Source organism: Tinamus guttatus, unplaced genomic scaffold (genome assembly GCF_059628265.1).
Source record: "Tinamus guttatus ecotype Peru unplaced genomic scaffold, ASM5962826v1 Tinamus_guttatus_pri_ptg000770l, whole genome shotgun sequence".
In the NCBI taxonomy this organism is placed as follows: domain Eukaryota; kingdom Metazoa; phylum Chordata; class Aves; order Tinamiformes; family Tinamidae; genus Tinamus; species Tinamus guttatus.
In genome coordinates this window covers 171034-189741 of record NW_028289304.1, presented here as the reverse complement: position 1 = coordinate 189741, position 18708 = coordinate 171034, and the positions used below count along the sequence as shown (strand labels likewise).

At 55.1% G+C, this 18708-nt stretch overlaps 1 protein-coding gene and 1 pseudogene across 1 annotated transcript; one reads left to right on the top strand and one right to left on the bottom strand.

Annotated features, from left to right (window-relative positions):
• The first annotated feature begins 2587 nt into the window (after window positions 1-2587).
• On the top strand, window positions 2588-14666 carry LOC104574793 (RAB6A-GEF complex partner protein 2-like). The gene is made up of 8 exons (XM_088537428.1): window positions 2588-2703; window positions 6271-6407; window positions 6837-6920; window positions 12838-12987; window positions 13068-13214; window positions 13626-13749; window positions 13945-14144; window positions 14385-14666. The coding sequence occupies exons 1-8, from the start codon at window positions 2588-2590 to the stop codon at window positions 14606-14608; spliced, it is 1182 nt and encodes a 393-aa protein (XP_088393554.1). The 3' UTR covers window positions 14609-14666.
• Window positions 14667-16554: 1888 nt separating this feature from the next.
• LOC148591509 (prostate-associated microseminoprotein-like) lies at window positions 16555-17961 on the bottom strand (annotated as a pseudogene).
• Between the last annotated feature and the right edge of the window lie 747 nt (window positions 17962-18708).

Below are 18708 nucleotides of genomic sequence, written 5' to 3'. Positions count from 1 at the left end.
AAAATAAAATAAAATAAAATAAAATAAAATAAAATAAAAGCTCTGAAAACAGAGGTGATAAATGCAAAGCAAGCACAACTAAACTGCCCTGCCACACATTTCGATATCAGCCTTGTGCGCACGCAGGGCTGTAAAACATGGTCAGCATCCAAAGAGCAATCTCACAAGCAGGGCTTTCCAAGGCTAAGGTATTGCTTCCCATATGCATTTTTTTCCCCAGTTATTTAAGGCATGCAATAGCCCAAAGCTGGCTCTGCTGCGCTTCAGAGGGCCTCCTGAATACTGGATCGGCTACAGTTCACAGCATTTCAAAATATTTTTAAATAAACCAACGCTTTATCTCCCCAATCTGTGGGCTCCACAGTACAAGAGGGATGTGGAGCTGCTGGAGAGAGTCCAGCGCAGGGCCACAAGGATGATCAGGGGCCTGGAACATCTGCCCTATGAGGAGAGGCTGAGGGAGCTGGGCCTGTTCAGCCTGGAGAAGAGAAGGCTGAGAGGGGATCTAATCAGTGTCTATAAGTACCTCAAGGGAGGCAGTGAGGAGGATGGTGCTGGCCTCTTTTCAGTGGTGGCCACTGACAGAACTAGAGGTAATGGCCACAAACTGAAGCACCAAAAGTTCTGCATGAACTTAAGGAAAATTTTTTTAACAGTGAGGGTGACAGAGCACTGGAACAGGCTGCCCAGAGAGGTTGTGGAGTCTCCTTCTCTGGAGATCTTCAAAACCCGCTTGGATGCAGTCCTGTGCCACGTGCTCTAGGTGACCCTGCGTGTGCAGGGGGGTTGGACTAGATGACCTGTAGAGGTCCCTTCCAACCTTAAGCATTCTATGATTCTATGATTTTATCTGCCGGGGGAAGGCCACCTTGTGCAACCTAACAAACCTGGGTGGCTGTCCAGGGAAGCGGCTCCCACGCAGATGCTCACTTCAAGCCTCCAAGGCAGCAGAAAGAGGGGGAAACCCCTTAGCAGGGGCTGCTCCCTGCAGATGCCACAAAAGCAGAGTCCCCAGCAGGCAGCCCTTGGACACAGGCCAACTGCAGGGTATTTGCAAGCACCTTCCATGCTTGCCCGTCTCCTGCAGGCCAGGGCACCTCATCCCTGCGCCCTCCCCACTCCTCAGGCATTTAGGGACCAGGGTGTCCATCCCCCCCTCATGTCACCTGCACCTGGGGATCGCACACACTTGCAGCACATCACTTAGGGCCATGCTACACCCCCATACCGTGTCCCCTAGGGCCACCACACACCTCCACACCCTGTCCCTTGGGGCCCCTCATGCAAGTCACCTAAGGCACCCCCCATCCCCATACCCTGCCACCCAGGGCCACCATCCTCCATGCCAAGTCATTAGGGCCTCCCCGCACCCGGTCACCCAGGGCCAACATCCGCACATACGCTGTCCCCGCCCCCGCACCGCCAGCAGGACTTCGGCGAGCGGCACGTCGACAGCACCGTAGGGCTGCCGCGGCTCCGCAGCAGAGGCGCCAGCCGCCCGCCGCGGCACCACGCCACGCCCTCGTAGCGCCGCATCAGCAGCGGTGCCGCGTCCGCCATGGCCGGCGCCACAGCCCACCCCGCCGGACTGGGCCTCCCGAAGGCGGCCAAGCAGGGGTGCCGAGCTCAGCCCGAGCGGTGCTGAGCGCAGCCCGAACAGAGACGAGCGCAGCCCGAGTGGAGCCGATTGAGACCCGAGCGGTGCCGAGCGCAGCCCGAGTGGAGCCGATTGAGGCCCGAGCGGTGCCGAGCGGAGCCGAGTGCAGCCCGGGCGATGCCGGGTTTTGCCGAGCGCAGCCCGAGCGCCCCGCGAGAGTTGCCGAGTGGCGGTGGGGGAGCCGGGCCTGGCCGTTGCGGGGTGGTGAGTGGGCCTGGGGGATGCGCGCGGCGCCGTAACGGCCGGGGCTACCCTGGCCCCCCGCCCAGGTGTGTTTGCGAGTGTGTGTTTGCGGGCACCGCCGTCCTGCCCTCGGGGAGAGGGGAGGGCTGTACCTGTGTGTGTGTAAGAGAGTGAGTGAGTGTGTGTGAGTGACTTGGCTGTACCCCGTTCCCCTGTACGTGTGTGTGTGTGTGTGGTCCCCTTGTAGCTCCGTGTGTGTGTGAGTCTGTGTGTGTGACCTGGCTGTCCGTGGTCCTCCTGTACCTGTGTGTATATGTGTCAGTGTGACAAGGTCTCCAGTCCCCCTGGACCTGTGTGTGTCAGTGTGACCAGGCTATCCCCAGTCCCACTGTACCTGTATGTATGCGTTTCAGTGTGACAAGGCTGTCCCTGGTCCCCCTGTGCCTGTGTGTCAGTGACCAGGGCTGTCCCTCACCTCCCAGTATGTGTGTGTGTCTGGCTGGGGCTGTCCCTTACCCCCCAATACGTGTATTTCTGCTTGTGCCCGGGGTTCTCCCTGACCCTCTTGGACATGTGTGCTCCCTATGCGGGCTGTCACCAACCCCCGTGCACATTGGTGTGCACCCGCACGACTGGGGCTGCTCCTGGCTTCGCTGTGTCCATGTGCAGAGCCCCGCTGCATCCCGCCCTCTCTCCACAGGCACCGTTTTGTTCAGCAGGTGTGCACGTAGGAGAGCCATCCGAGCCATGATCAAGGTGCTGACCAGGCTGGGCCGTGGGCCCGTGTTCCTGGCGGGGGAGATGCTCGAGTGCATGATCACGTTCAACAACCCCTTATCAGCCTTGTCCGCCTCTGCCAACAGGTAGGGCAGCCCGCGCTCATGCCGAGGCGCTGCCTGGCTCTCTGCAGTGCTCGGGAGCAGTCACGGCAGCGCTGCGGGGCAGTTCCCTGCCCCAGCGTGCTGTGCAAGTGGTGTTTGGCCCTATCTCTGCTGCTGGGGCTGAAACTGGGAGGCAATTATGCTTTTCTGCTCCCAAGAGAGACTGGAGGAAAATATGCAGTTTAAGATGCTGAGGGAGATGGTCCTCGCTGTCCCTCGAGTGTGCCCTCAGCAGCAGAGTCACTGGCAGAAAATGAAGCCAAACTGGCTATGAAACCAGGGAGTCTGGTTACACCAGTGCAGCAGACTTACTGGGCAACCTCTATTTCGTCACTAAATAGTGACTAAGTGTCACTATTTCCTATGTTTCTGGAAGGAACTCTCTATGCCCGGCACTGCACAAACAAGTCAGGGTGATCCTACCCCAGGATTGCCCATCAAAGGGGCAAGCCCAGAGAGGGGATGAGTCAAAGATGTTCTCTGCAGCCCAGCCCTTGAGTCCTGCATCTCTCTGTGTCTTTGTTCTGCCTGTAGGTAAGCATGGAGGAAAGGTGAGCAGAGAGCAGCTTCCTGTACTGACTCACAGGGAGAGTGTGGTAAATTCCAAACAGAATTTACCCAAAGCCTCTGTGCCTCGTATTGTTCTGTGCGTGACCTTGGCTGGTTCTGCAGGGGCTGGAGGTTGCTTTCTTCTCGTGGGTCCTTCCTGGGAAGTATCATTTCCAGCTCTGTGTGGTTCAGTGCTGGTATGAATCTCAGGCAGGTCTGTGCCAGTGTGATGCGATGGAGCAGCAGTCTGGTGGTATCACCACTGTGGGACCCTTTAATCAACTTCCTTGGCTTTCCATATTTTCTTCAGGTTTCCTCTTGCCCGATGAGTTAAACTCCCAAGCTCACCTATGGCATGAGCTTCTAGCTTCCAGAACCTTGTCTTGTAAAGTGATAACATTGTTTTTTTCCCAGCTCTGGGAGGACAGTGTGTGAGGGGATGGACAGCTCCAGCCTGGCTGGATGCAGAGCTCTGGCTCTGTTCTGGGACTGACTCAGTGCAGCTCCTATTACTTGTAAACATGCAGGACTGCAGAGATAGAAAGTGGAGCAGTTTTGGAGGTTCACAGCACAGTAATGGGAGATTCACCTCTGAATTTCAAAACCTGCCTCATGGAAGAAAAAAAAAGATATGTGACCAAACCGACCAGTCTGGGCTGTATCACATGAATGGGAACACCTAATAGATGGGTGGATCAGAAAATGAAGCTATAGAGTAAAAGCAGTAGCCAGATCAAAGTTCAGTCACTGCAGTAAACAGATGGGCTTCTCAAGGAGTAGCTCTCAGGACTGGTGAAAGCTGCCTTGAATTTGGGCCACTTTCTCTGCTGCTGTATAGGGTAGAATTTGCTTACTACCCTATATATGCTTCATATATTTGTAGCATAGGGTAGTAAGCAAATGGCATAAAGAGAATTTGATTGTGATGTGCGAGGCATATGAAAAATGAGTCCAAGATGTTCCACATAAGGCTGTGACGTGATGACTGGGGCTGTTGCAGGCTGCGGGAGCTATAAGGAAAAGTGGGAGAAGGGAGAAGTGTCCTCAGCACTAAGGCAGGATCCTGCTGGCTGAAAGAGCAAGGTCTGCTGGCAGAAAGACACATGCAAATTTTGTTTGTGCGTCTGGTTAAAAAATAGAACAATTCTGGGGTATTTTGTTGTGCTATACTGAAAATAAATGAAGACAAGATTCACTGTGTTTGAACAGACAAGAATCCTGTGTTTGAAGGTACCATAACCATGTTAAGGTTATATAAAATTACTAAAAATCTGTCTCTTAAGAGCATTTGTGTGTTTTCATATAGCAGAAGTCTTATGAAAACCTTTTAACACCCCTATAAAAAAGCCACACTTTGAAGATACAGAATTACAGCATGTAGAGTTAGCAGTAACAGGGTATAGAACCCAATGCATTGGCAGCCAGAACAGGCAAATGATCAAATAGTACCTAACTGATCAGCTAAAAGGAACACGGCAGACTGATGAGACGGTGATGCTAAATAACACCAGAGGAATGAGGCACTGCCTAGATTGGCAGTGTAGCTATTAAAATGCAGATAGATAAGGGTTTGGATCTGAAAGATGTGAGTGATGCCATGGGAAATACCCCATGGGACAGCCAAGGCTATAACAAAGTCAGAGATGCAAGATTGTTTTTCATGTTGGGCACAAAACAATTCTTGTGACTGAACAGGAAGGCAGCAAAATGACACCTTTGCCTCTTCTACAGCCTCCAGTAAATTCCTCTCAGTGCTTCCTCCTCGGATGAAATAAGGAATATCATGGGCATGGAGACTGCAGAGTCTTGTGGCGTTTCAAACAGAAGAACCTCATGCCTATAGGGTGACGGGCAGAGGGAGCCGGGGGAGTTGGTGACAGGCGCCTGCTGCTTTGGTTGGCGTCGGAGGCATCTCCGTGGTGCTTGGGTTTTGTCTGAGAGCCAGGCTTTATTTCATACTACATTTTAATTTGCATTTGCTTTCTAGGGAAAAAAAAAAAAAAGTGGATATTGCAGCATTCCCTGCCCTAGACCTTGTCTTTTGTGAGGAATATGCTTGTTCTCTCCCATCCCAGCTTCATGCTGCTTTTTCAGCATGGTTTCCCCAGCATCCCAGCTGGGATTCAGCCCTCACCCAGTACTTCTGGTTCAGCTATAGGTGCTCCAGGAGTTTGTGCTAAACACCAGGGGTGGCCAAGCCTCGGAGCAAGGAGCAGGGTAGGACGTGAGACTTTATTTTTGCACTGCAGCTGAGAGAGATTTTCTCTGGAGCGAGAAGAGCAGTGGCTCTGCCTGGGTTGGAGGTCCTGGTTGTTTCCAGTTTGATCTTGCACAGCCATTTCCCTGCTGCTGCCCCCTCGCCAGAGGCAGTCAGAGGTCAGAGGACTCGTGTCACTTCTCATTTGTGATGGCTAAAAGTCTCCTGCCCGGCATGGCCCACGTGGGACAGCTAGAGCTTTCCTCACAGTAGTGTGTGTCCATGGCTGGTTTGGTGATGAGGAGGGCGCCAAGCAAGGAGGGCCTTGGACTGGGTCTCAGGACTCTTCTCAGCATCTTTGGTGGCAGATCCCTGCGGGACTCAGCACAGGCCACATTGCCCCATGGGAGCTCTCGGTGGAAGGGGCTGCTGACCTGTGTTGCTTCCCGTCTTTTGCCTTGTGTGGGGCAGGGGTGTTTCTTCAGCGTTTGTGCCATGCCCAATGTGTTGTAGCTCTGACTGACACAAAAAAATCGCTGCTAAGCAAGGGGCTGCGGGCTCAGCCCTTGGGTGAAGCCTCAGGTTGGTGGCTGTCACGTAGCGGAGGCAGAAGTGGCGTTGGGTGCATAACCCAGCCCAGGTTTGCCCCAAGGGCCTGCTCAGAGCGGGGCTTTGTGAGTGGCTTCCACAACCAGCAAGTGAAGCGAGGCCCTGTTCCAGGAAGAGCTACTGCTCTCTAGGTTCTTGCTTGTTTTAATCCAGGTTAAAGCATAGACACAAATGTTGCTCTTCTTTGCTCCCAGCGAGATGCTGGCATGGGCCAGCGCCCAGATCCACTGCCAGTTCCACGTGAGCGAGAGCCGCATAGCGCTTCCCCCCTCGGACGGCAGCAAGCGCAATGTGCAGGTCGAGAACGAGACCGTCTTCGTCTCCAACAGAGGTGAGTCCTGCTCCCATGGCCCCGGGAAGGGGCAGTGAGGGCACCGCGAGCAGGAGTCAGCCGAGTAATGTGTGTCCGCAGGCAGCGCACACAGGCATAAAAGGGAGGTCTCTGTTGCTTTCCGTGAGTAATTCCTTGGTGTATGGCTGCTGCAGGGCCTCGACACTGAGATCAAAACGGTGCTGAGCTGGGGCGAAACGCGAGGGCTGGAGCGAAACGCGGGGGTTGGAGCAAAACATGAGGGTTATCAGTTGAGCTGTTCTGGGAATGTCTCATGATCTGCCTGGGAAATGAGATATTTCCTTGTTGGCCCCTTCTCCTTCCCATTCCTTCTGGTGAGGGTAACGTGCAGGGCCCCGGGCAGGGTGAGTGTCCCCTCCACGTGGCACAGAGGCTGTGCAGCACTCACATAGTTTTCTTCTCTTCCAGGAGAACGGGGTCAGTGTATCCTGTCCATTCCACCAAAGATTCTCTTCTGTGACTTGCGACTGGATCCTGGCGAGTCAAAGTCCTGTGAGTCCTGTCTTCTCTTCCTCTGCTCAAAGTGTTCACCTCTTGGTACCCCCGCTCTCACACCGGCTTTGCAGACCTGGGTGCTGCAAGTGGAAGACCTGGCGCTCACAGAAGGCCAGGTCACTTGGTGGGAGTGTGAATGCTAAGGAACTGCTCCCTGCAGCATCATCCAGAGTTTGTTCTCCAGCGTACCAGGGCTACATACTGCAAAGTGTCCCTTGGTTCTGCCCTCTGGCCCGTGTCCTTTGCCACAGGTCTGTTGTGTAGTTGCAAGGCATGAAATGCTCTTGAAGTACCTTTGGCTGCAGCTGAAAGAACAGAAACACCTACCTGCTTTTCCCTGCCTTTTTTTTCTCTTTGGCTGCACTGGAGCATTCTTGGAATTTAATGGCATCCTCCGAAGGTCCATGCTTCTTCCGAAGGCTATGGCTGTCCTTCAAATAACAGTCTTGCCTGTCCTGTTTTTCCTGACTTTTCTGCCACAAAAGCAAGTACTTCTGATCTTCTCCAGCTTGGAGCTCTCCATCCCTTCAAAACCCTTCAGCTGTGTTCTTCCATTGGGTCCCCTTCCAGCTGCTCCTTCATTGCTCCTTTCCCATTTGTTCTTTAGATAAAATTTCATGGTTTCACAGAGAACCTCTCAGTTGGCAGACATGTGACTGAGCCTGTCGTTTCTCGGCAGACTTCCTTTGCATTTCAGCAACCTGTGGTCCTGCAGTGGCTTAACATTAAGCATCACAGGCTCTGTGCATGGACAGGCTCTTCAGCTTGCCCTGGGTACGTGCCGTGCCTGGGTGATAGATGCTCCTCCACTCTCAAAGCCCAGGAGCAGAGATGCGGTGCTGGTGGTTCAAGGGGGTCCGCTGGAGCATTCACCCCTGGGGAGGTGAGAGCAGAGCTGCAGACAGGACCAAGGAGACGCAAACTGTAATGTGTTGTTTCTGAGGCTGTGACCTGCTGCCATTTTAGACCCTCGGGCCTGACTGGGCAAAGCAGCAGGCAGGGTGAATGGCCGTGGCTCGACCAGGCCATTGGCGGGCTGGGGCAGTGCTGTCCAGCAACATTAGCTGGGTGTTGTCGGAGAGAGGGAGACTGCAGACACCCGTTGGTCATCAACAGAACTCGTTTATTGTCCCACAAGCAAGTATATTTATACAGTAGATAATTAGCCTCATACATATTGCAAAACTTGAGCTCATGATTGGTTGCTAACGGTATTTGATTGTTTATTCGACGGTATTTGGTTGTTTATTCGAAAGATAACTTCTGTCTGGCCAGCCCAGATTACGGTCGATAAGCAAGCAGCTTCTTCATTCTTCCTGCCTTATCCCCTCAGGGTTGTTTACGAAACTCGCCAAGGACAGAGTGTCCTTGCCTTACCAGCACGTAGTCAGCACTTCTCTCCTGAGGCCTAATCTCCCAGAAGCCCCTGCTTGCTCAGTTGCAGGCCTGAACCAAAGTCAGTAGAACCATACTCATGTCCACGCTCTCGTAGCCAATTCCCAACAATTCCCCCTTTTTCTTTTTGCGCGAGCAGGACATCCCCCATGCTCTTATTTATCATGCGTTTTACATAGGATAAGATACAGCTTAAACATAACAATACAATTATAGCTACTACTAAAAACATTAGCAAGCTCTGCAAAACATTGCGGAGCCATCCAGTAACTCCCATTACAGCAAAGCAGGTCGTCAGGTGACAGATTACATGGACTACCTTTTTTCCCGCCTGGGGAGTTGCCCATATGAAGTGGCTGAATGTGTCAATAGTGACATGAAGGTACTTCAAGTGGCCAAACTCTGGAACATGGGTAACATCCATTTGTCAGAGCCCACAAGGGCCTTGACCATGCGGATTTACCCCAATGCCCAACCCCGGTCCATGATGGCTACATTCGGGGCAGGCGCGCACGATTCCCCTGGCCTCTTCCATTGTTATATTAAACTGACTTTTAAGGCCTTTAGCATTCTGGTGGAACATGTGATGGGCTTCCCTAGCCTTAATGAAGTCATTGAGAGGTACAGCCGCGGCCACCAATTGATCAGCCCTGTGATTACCCTCGCCCAGACCCTGAGTCCACATGTGACTCCTGATGTGTATCACAGCATACGGGCACAACCGTTGTTGCAAAGCGGTTTGCAACCTGCGTAAGAGCTCATTCAACCGCGGATTTTTAACATCCCGGACCCTCGCCCCCTCTATGCGCGTAACAATTCCAGCAACATATAAAGAGTCCGTGACCAGATTGAGCCGCTCATTTTGCCATCTAAGTACCGCCCAAACCACCGCAGCCAGTTCCAGCGTTTGTAGTGAGTCCCCTGCTGCTGCTTCTAGCAGGTGGTGATGCCATTCCACTCCTTCCATCCAGGTGATAGCTGCTCGTCGTGATTTCTTCCCTGCATCCATGAAGGCGGTGACTGCGTCCGCTAATGGTACTTCACTTCTTTTATGTGGCATAATCCACTCATTTCGGCTCACCCATTGTAGTTTCGGTGACTTTATAGAGTCTACTTTGATATCAGCAGCTGTTGATAATAGACTCGTTTGTAATTCTCCAGAATGCTGCAGGTACCATTCAAGCAGATCTCTTTTTATTGGAATTCTAATTACACCTGGTTCCATTCCCGTGATCTGCACCACTCGTGTTTTCCCTTTCATAATCAGTTCCGCCAAGTTTTCTACTTTCTGCTGAATAGTTGTGTGTGGTTGCAGTGATGTATACAACCATTCGAGATGGCATTTCAGCGTTTGGTTCTTCATTCTTACTTCCTGTGCTGAAGTATTTCCCTAGTCTCTTTCCAGGGATACAAGTCAGAGTACAACTCCCAGTCCTCCACTGGTGGGGGTGGGGTGGAGTACACCGTAGTCTGAGTTACTCCTGGCTTTCCCGCTTTCAAATTCTGCACTTTCTTGTTGTACTTAGTCAGTCCTCTCTGCTGATATATATTATACAATAAAGATCTAAAGACTACACACACAAACAGCAAAAACATAGTTTCTATCTAGTGGCACGACCACGTAGCTGTGCACTTCACTAGTGAGTTCCACTGTCTCAATTGCCAAAGCCCATCCTTGTCGCCAATTAGGTGCGAATGGGCTTGGGATTTGGCAATAATCACCCAAAACAATGTAGCTACTGCGAGCCTCTATTCAGGTGAAAGCATCTTTAATAAGCAATGTATGAATAACTACTCTTGAGGTAATACTTGTCGGCAGGATACTGAGACTGAACATCTTCTCGAGTTGGCAGATTAGAGGGTTGCTGACAGGCTCCTAACTCAGCGGGCGTCCCCGCGGAGACAACGTGGATCTCAGTATTAGGAGTCTCACCCCCCCTCTCTCTGCACTGTCTGTTTAAGCCCGGTGCATCCTGCCACGTAGGGCCAGTACGTGCCAGCAGGCAGACCGGGGGGCGGACAAACTCCACCTCCAGTCACATAACCTTCCATCCTGGTCGCGCAGGTGCGCATACCAGTAAGTGGTCCCAGCCGTCAGTCTAAGGGTCCTGCCTTTCTCATCTTCCTCTCGGGTGTTTGACCTTCAAACTAGTTTAGTGGATGTTTGCAGTTCCCGGGCAGGCAAACATCTTCTTTCTCAAGATCCCATTATGACTCTACAGATCATACAAATTTCCTCTTTTCAACCATACCTCGTGTCAGCATCATTATACAAAGGACACAACACATAATACAGACGAACATAGCAAACAGAAATAATAGCCCTAATAACGGTTTCTGTCCTCACTTAAAGCATTACAATTCTTCAACCCCCACTTTAAAAGACAGATCAAATTCCCCTGCACCTCCCCCCTGGCTGTTGTCAAGCTCTCAGCAACGTAAGTTTCCTTGATCTCATTCGCCTTCTCTTCCCCGGCCCCCCTTTCTCCTTTTTTTTTTTTTTTTTTTTTTTTTTCAAGGCGATCTAACAAGTCCTGGACGTAGCCGGGCCGTTCTTCAGGTGACACGGGGCGGGGTCCGGAAGCGGGGGCGCAGACGTTGTAGGCGCCGCAGGTGCTGGCACAGAGGCAGGCACGGGCGGGGGGGTTAGCGATGGATCTCCAAACACCAACCGTTGTAGGTGGCGTGGCGGTCCCGGTCCTGAAGTGCTTGCAAAGGCTGCCGTGACTCCGGCGGCCACTTTGCTTTTTGCTTTCACATCGGATTTGAATACTAGGTGGGGCTCGGCTTTGAACCCATTCTCTCTGCACCAGATCAAAAGCTTGCAGAGGGCCTGTTCATCAGTAGCTTGCTCCAGGGATTGCACGAGCCTATTCACCAAATTTCCGTAGGACTTCCACAATCCCTGCTTCACCATGGTCTTATCATCATCTAACATTGCATCCCATAGCTTATCACCCAGTTTTCGCCACTCCGATAATTCATGCACTGTATGTGGGACAATAAAGCAACTCTTCGCGTACCTCCATGCTAACAATCCCGGTAATTCTTTCTTTAAGTCAATTCCCTGTACGTTACATTGTTGTAAGGTACGGGTAAATAATTCATACGCCACTTGCCTATCCATTCTTTATCGCTAGCAGTTACTTTTTCTCCAGGCTTCGGTGGCGCGTACGGCCCCTTACTCACCGATGTGGCCAAGGGGGGTGTCGTTCCTCTCCGCTCCAATGGCGGCTTCGGCACCGTCCCGGCTGCGCTGCGGAACCCGACTCTCTAATACTTCTCTCCTTCGTGGTGCGTCCTTCTCCCGATTTCTTTTCTGTCCGAGAGAGGATTGCCCTTCGTTGCATCACGTCGGGGTCACCATTTGTCGGAGAGAGGGAGACTGCAGACACCCGTTGGTCATCAACAGAACTCGTTTATTGTCCCACAAGCAAGTATATTTATACAGTAGATAATTAGCCTCATACATATTGCAAAACTTGAGCTCATGATTGGTTGCTAACGGTATTTGATTGTTTATTCGACGGTATTTGGTTGTTTATTCGAAAGATAACTTCTGTCTGGCCAGCCCAGATTACGGTCGATAAGCAAGCAGCTTCTTCATTCTTCCTGCCTTATCCCCTCAGGGTTGTTTACGAAACTCGCCAAGGACAGAGTGTCCTTGCCTTACCAGCACGTAGTCAGCACTTCTCTCCTGAGGCCTAATCTCCCAGAAGCCCCTGCTTGCTCAGTTGCAGGCCTGAACCAAAGTCAGTAGAACCATACTCATGTCCACGCTCTCATAGCCAATTCCCAACAGGGTGTGTGTCCTAAACAGCGACCTCCATTATCCAACACGGGGTCATTTGCCTCTTGTTCCTTCCCTCCCAAGCGGGAAACTGGCCGTGCCACAGCAGAGCCAGAGGCCTCATGTTCCTGAAGGTGCCTGTGCCAGGGAGGAGGAGGCAGAAATCTCCAGTGCCCCGAGTCTCACTGGGATCCCCCCGTGCTCCTTGCTGCTGGCAAGTGTTTGCCTGGAGCATTTGTTCTCCAGGAACAGGGGGAGCCCCTTTCCCTGCAGTGGTTCCAACAGGCTCAGAAGGGCCTGGGAGAGCCTCTTGTTGTCAACAGCTTTTCCTGGCTCCGGGGCTCAGGTGGTTGCAGGGGATTATAAAGGGATTTCCTTATGTGCTGGCAGGCAGAGGCAAATTCAGGTTGAGTTTGTGATGAGTAAGTTCAGTCCTCCTGTGGTCGTGTTCCCAGATTTTACATCTTTCATGTTCTTTTGAGGCAAAATTGGTGTGTGTGGTTGCAAATGCAGAAGCAGTGTCTGAAGGGCAGCAGGTGTGACGCAGGACACTGCAGCAGGGCATGTGCTTGGCCTGCCAAAGGAAAGAGGAGGCGGTGGAAAGCACCCTGCTCTGCTCCCTGCTCAGCCCCCTGCTCTTCCCAACCGCCAGCGCAGGGGGTCTCTGGCCAGCAGCTCCAGGAACTTCAGCGTGGCCTTGGAAAGCAATCCCTTCTGTGCTCCTTGCAGATTCCTACTGTGAGACGCTGCCCGTAGATGGCCCCCCTTCCTTCCGGGGACAGTTGTTGAAGTATGTGTACAAGCTGACCATCGGCTGCCAGCACGTGAACTCCTCCATCAAGCTCCTGTGTGTGCCCTTCCGTGTCCTCGTCCTGCACGGTAAGGCCACAGCGCTGTCCCCGCTCTGGGCACGGGCCTGTCCGCACCCTGCCCTGCTGACTCTCCTACCTTCTCCCCAGGGCTCAAGAATTACCAGTTCCCGCAGGATGAGGCCGTTGCTCCCTCAAACCCCTTTCTGGAGGAGGAGGAGGGCCTGAAGAAAGACTCTCGCCTCATGGACCTGGCGACGGAACTGCTCATGGTGGCCACCTCCCGGCACAGCTTGCGTAGGTCATTCTCCCTGCTTGATCCTGCTCTCCTAGCCTGTGCCTGAGGCAGGCAGTGCCCGCGGGCCTGTGCTTGTCACTGAGTTCCCAGCTCAGTGCCGTCTGCCAAAATCTCATGCTAGTAAAACAGAGCTCGGACTGGTTCTGTGGAGCAGCTCCATGAGGACCTGCTCAGATCAGCTTCCCCTAACCTCCTCCTTGCCAGGCTCAGGGTCTTTCTATCACAGTCAGGCGGAGCCTCTTCCCTGGCATATCACACACTGCGTGGTTTCCTTTTGCTCCCTGCAGGGACCTGTCCTGCATTCCCAGGCAGCAGTTGTGGACTCCTGTCTGTGGGCTCTGAAATGCCCCCAGGTTGCTGCATGGAACAATCACCAGGCTGCAACCTGTTTCCTTTTGCTCTCTGCACAGACTTCTATAACATAAGCAACACTCGTGGGAAGGTGGGGACCTTCTGCATCTTTAAGACGGTGTACAAGATCAGGGAGGACATCATCGGGACATTTAACTTCTCGGAAGGTGACATCCACTGTCAGTGCTAGCAAGGGCAGAGCCATGGTTGCGGGGGTGGGAGAGTGAGCTCATGCTCGAGATGGCACTAAGCTTCCCTGGGGTGTCCAGCGAGGCCTCGGTGGGACCCGCCTGAGGCCCTTTTGGGGTGTGAGGTGGAGAAGGTGGCACCCACCCGGGGGACGGGAGACCCACGGGCTGCAAGCGGTGGCCATGCAAGCGCCTTGCGCCTTGCCCTGCAGTACTCGGTGAGCCTGCAGACGGAGGAGAGCATCCAGGAGGAGTTCCAGCGGCGCCGGGGGCAGCCTGTCTCGTACAGCATGCACGCCCACCATCAGGAGGCCTGCCTGCACACGGCGCAGAGCAGCTTCAGCCTGCCCGTGCCGCTGAGCTCCACGCCGGGCTTCACCACCAACATCGGTGAGTGGCCGCCACGCGATGGAGCTGCCCCTGCTCGGCTCACAGCAGGGCTGCAATGTCCCCTCGTGGTGCGGGTGGCCCTGCCTTGTCACCGCAAACCCTCCGCAGGGCCACGTGGCGTGGGAGGGAGCTCTGTGAGCGGGCGTATTAGCTTGCTCCCCTGCCAGGACAGCCAGCACTGACCCACTTACTGTCCCTGTCCTTTGTGGTGTCTGCTGCTGACCCTGCTCTTGCCCACAGTGTCCCTGAAGTGGAGGCTGCACTTTGAGTTTGTGACCTCTGGGGAATCCGTGGGGACTTGCATGGTGCGTGGGAGCCAGTCGGAGGCCGTTACCTGGACAGGCGTGGAGCAGATCGAAGTGGACACTTTCAGCTGGGACTTGCCCATCAAAGTCCTTCCCACCAACCCCATCCTGGCCTCCTACGTGTCTCAGTTCTCCAGCACCAACTCCATCAGCATCTAAGAGTGGGCAGAGCCGGTAGGAGCCTGCAGTGCTACAGGCAAGTGCGGATGGTGGCAGGACTGTGGGCAGCGGCGCCTTGGAGTGCCCCTGCCGCAAGGGCGCCAGGCAGCTCTGCCTGCCCAGGGCAGAGGAGCTCTCCACTTTCTGCCATACCCGAGCTGCAGCCCGGCAGCTGGGAGCCATGCGCCAGCTCCCCTTCTCACCTGGGGCATCGTGCGAGTCCCGGCGCTCGCAGAAAGGAGATCTGCCTGCCAGGGAACGGCCCCACGTGCCTTTAGCCCTCGAGGGCCTTCCAAGAGAGAAGGGCCCAGCCCAAGGAAAGGAGAGCGGAGCTCTTCTGCTGAAGCCTCGGAGCAGCCCTGTGTGAAGGCTGTGTCCCTGCTACGGGACCCCACAGGCAGGGTTCTCATTTTCAGGTGATCCGTGCTGGCCACCTGAGCAGGTGGGACGCTGCTCGCCAGGGAGGCTCTGTCCTGGTGCACGTGTCCTGCACCGTAGAAGAGCTGTCTCGTGTGCCCAGCTCAGCACCCTTTTCACCCCAGCCCAGGCAAGGGCCAGCCAGCCCTGTCGGCATGTGCTGGTGTTCGAGATGTAGCTGAGCGCTTTGGCATTGTGAGGCTGAGCGAGGTGGCAGCATCATGGTGTTGATCCAAAACTGAGAAGTACAGAGGTCTGGGCTCCCTCTTGGTCACAAAGGCATCCTGCAGGTCTCAGGGTCCTTGCAGAGCAGGAGCGAAAATGGGTGCTGTGCATTCCTGGAGCTGGGCTTGAGTTCAGGTCTCCCTGCTCAACAGCCCGCTCCATGTTTCCACCAAACCTTTCAAAGAGTTTTCCTCTTTGCATGGGAATCTAATAAACATCTGAACATGCAAACTCTGTCTTGCAAAGTGCCTTTTTCCCAGCCCTGGTCCCGCTGCTGCAGGGGAGAGGGGGATGCAGGGTGTCACTGTGCCTCTGGCTGCACGTATGAGGGCTGGAGGGGGTGCATCTCTGCCAGCCTCTGGCGGCCTCTTGGGCGATGGGAAGCAGGCCCTGCGCAATGCACCTAGTGCTACTGTGGCTGCTGGTGACAAGGACCATCAGGAACACACCCTTTGGCTCAGCCCTGTCCTGAGCCTTGTGAGCCCCAGCGCAAGCAGAAGCCGCTTGTTCTCCTGGAGGCCAGAGCGTGGCAGGCGCGAGCCCCAGCTGCAGGTGGGTTAGACCAAGGAGACAACACCAGACACCTCCTGTTTGTTGAATACGTTTATTGCAAGAACAGAAACATCTACACAAGGCTCTGCACAACACAGGCACGGCACAGCGGGGCAGGCCAGGGGCTGTTGGCTCCACCGCGGCGCACGCAGGTCGCTTCAGCAACCCGAACACGAGCGGGGCACCCTGGCTCCCCCGGCTCGCTCCCGGGGAATGGGACAGGCTGCCTGGGGGAGGCTGGGGAGACTTTCTAGTGGTTTCCCCCTGTGTGCTGCTGCCTGCCCAGGGCTGGCTCCATTGCAATGTTGCCCAGGGCTGGCGTGCAGGGCCGGGGCTGTGGGATGTGTTAGTGGTTCTAGAGGAAGGTTTTGCCTCTTGTGCCTCAGGGCAGAGAGGGGCTGTCTGGGGCACGCAGGTCCTGCACCCAGGGCCTTCAGCCTCACAGCTCCATTGGGGACGTGCGTGCCCTGGCAAGGTGCATGGCCTGGGTGGGAAGCAAGGAGCCCCCACTTGTGCAGGGCCTCCTCGGCACGGTGGCTCCTAGGGATGGAGCCCGCTTTGGTTCTGGAAGCTGGAAGCAAAAGCAAAGCCGTACCAGGGCAGCACTAGGGTGTAAATGTCAGCTCAGTAGAGTGGATAGTGGTTTCCCTCACAGGTGGCCATGGTGCCGTCTCTAGGGGATGGGGCAGGTGTGGCGCATGCAGGAGGCGCGCGCTGCACTGCGGAGGCTCGTGCTGCCGGTGCGGAGGCCCCTATCTTCTTAGCCCCGCGTTCAGCACCTTGATGCTCAGCGGCTCAGCGGTGCCCGCCAGGCCCCACTCATGCTCCAGGCCCTTCACGCAGCGCAGGCTGGGGTTGGCCTTCTGCACCATGGAGATCTGGCAGGTCTGCGAGTCATAGTGAGCCTCACACCAGTTGGGGAAGTCGATGGGGTGCTGGGTTCTATGGGAGAGGGCACAGGGACATCAGCTGTGGCTGCTGAAGGGGCAGGTACTGGGCTGCTGGCATGGCCAGGAGGCTCCCTGCACTGCCAGACGCTGCCTGGGCCTCAACTCCTCTCATATATTACGGTCCAGAGCCGTGAGCGGGACACCCACCCCACCTGCCCTTGCTGTGCTGGGTGCCCTGGACTGTCCTTGGCTCCCCACCTGGCAGCGTGAGGATCACGATCACCCTGCCGCCCTTAGCACCCCAAGAACAACCTCTGCTTTCTCCAGCCACCACCCCCAGAGGCTGCGATGTTGCTCGGCCGCGTGCGCAGCTGCCAGCCCTGTGGTGCTGCCCACGCCACTCACTCACATCTCACAGCAGCCCACACCGATGGAGTGCAGGCAGGTGCACAGCAGGCGGTGCTCAGCCACGACTCGCCCAGCGAGAACTGCTTCCCCTCGTACTCGCAGGGAGCTGGAAAGCCAAAAACGGCAATAAGTCAGTGCCCGGAGGCGTGGGAGCCTCCTTGGCAGCCCTCTGCCACAAAGAGGCAACGTGGTGGCATCGCAACATCCCGTCTGCTCAGTGGCGCAGAGGGTACTCGGTGTCTTCTCCACGTTCCTCTGCAGCCCGACTCCCCGTGCAGGGGTGGGAAGCCGGGGTTGCTGCTGAGAGATGTTCCCATCCATCCACCCCGGCTGTGTCCTATAATTCCCCCACTGCCCTTGTGGCCCTGGGACTCGAGGCCATGGTGGGTGGCTCTTGGGGCACATGCCATGCCCATTTGAGCACCCTGAACCCCTAGAAGGAGGTGGCACCAGCAACACGGGCAGTCCTAACCCTTTGCCACTGGTCCTGCATGCATGGCCCTGGCTGGGCTCCTGCCAGGAGCTCTCCATGGCCCAACAAGCAGTTTCTCAGCCAGAGCCCTGGGGAGCTGTTCTGCGGTTTATAGACTGCTCCTTCCAGTCATCGCCAGCCTGGCACACGCTCCCGAGTGCAGCACGGCCCATAGTGCTGCAAGGGATGGGCCCACTGCCCCAAGAACTCGGGGAAACCAAGAGCCTTGTCTCAGCATCCTGAGGTCCCGGCTCACCTCCCCAGGCCACTTACTTACCCTTAGCCTGGAAGTAGCATTTGGCCTGGGAGCCCGGCAGCTGGAGGAGCAGGGAGAGCAGCAGGCAAAGCCTGCCCCAGACACACACCGTCTTCTGCGCTCTCGTGGCCATGGCCATTGATGAGCTGGGCTTCTTCGTGGTTCTGCTGAGATTGCCTTCCCTCTCTTCCCTTTGCTCCTTTCCTCCCTCCCTCCCTCCCTCCCTCCCTCTCTCTCTCTGCCTTTTTAATGCTCTTCCCCTGATCCCAAGAAGCGATATTTAAAAAGTTCAGCTTTATGACCCTGGCCACCAGCTGTGCCCCACTGGAAAAGTTGTAAAACTCATTTCCTGATTTGAAAGGCATGAAAACAAGAGGTAGGATCAAGATTTTTAACAAGCTGTGAAAAGCTGATTCATGCCCTCCAGAAATGTCTCCAGTTGGAAGACCCTGTGGGTGCAAGGCTCCGTGGTGAGGGGAGATCCAAGGGACCCCAGTGGGGTTGCCCTCGTCAGGGTCGCAGGCGCAGCAGCCGTGCGTGTTGGAGCCGTTGGCACAGCACCAGGAGCAGAGCGCTAGACTCCTCTCTTGGTCACACTGAGCCCTCTCTAATCCGTCAAAACAGGAGAGATCTCCGGAGCATCTCGCCTTTAAGGGACCTGAGTGAAGGCACCACGTCGGATGCTCCAGCCCAGCTGTACCTGGGTTGCCTGGTGCAAGAGCAAGAAAACTGTCCCTCAGTAGCATCATTCAGTCACGCTTTAACCTGCCCTGTGCCAGCAGGACATGTGGCACCTGGACTGCTGTGTCACGGAGCCATGCGGCCACCTCGGGGCTCGTGGCCAACAGCACATCCAGCCACCACACTGGCACAGCCTTGG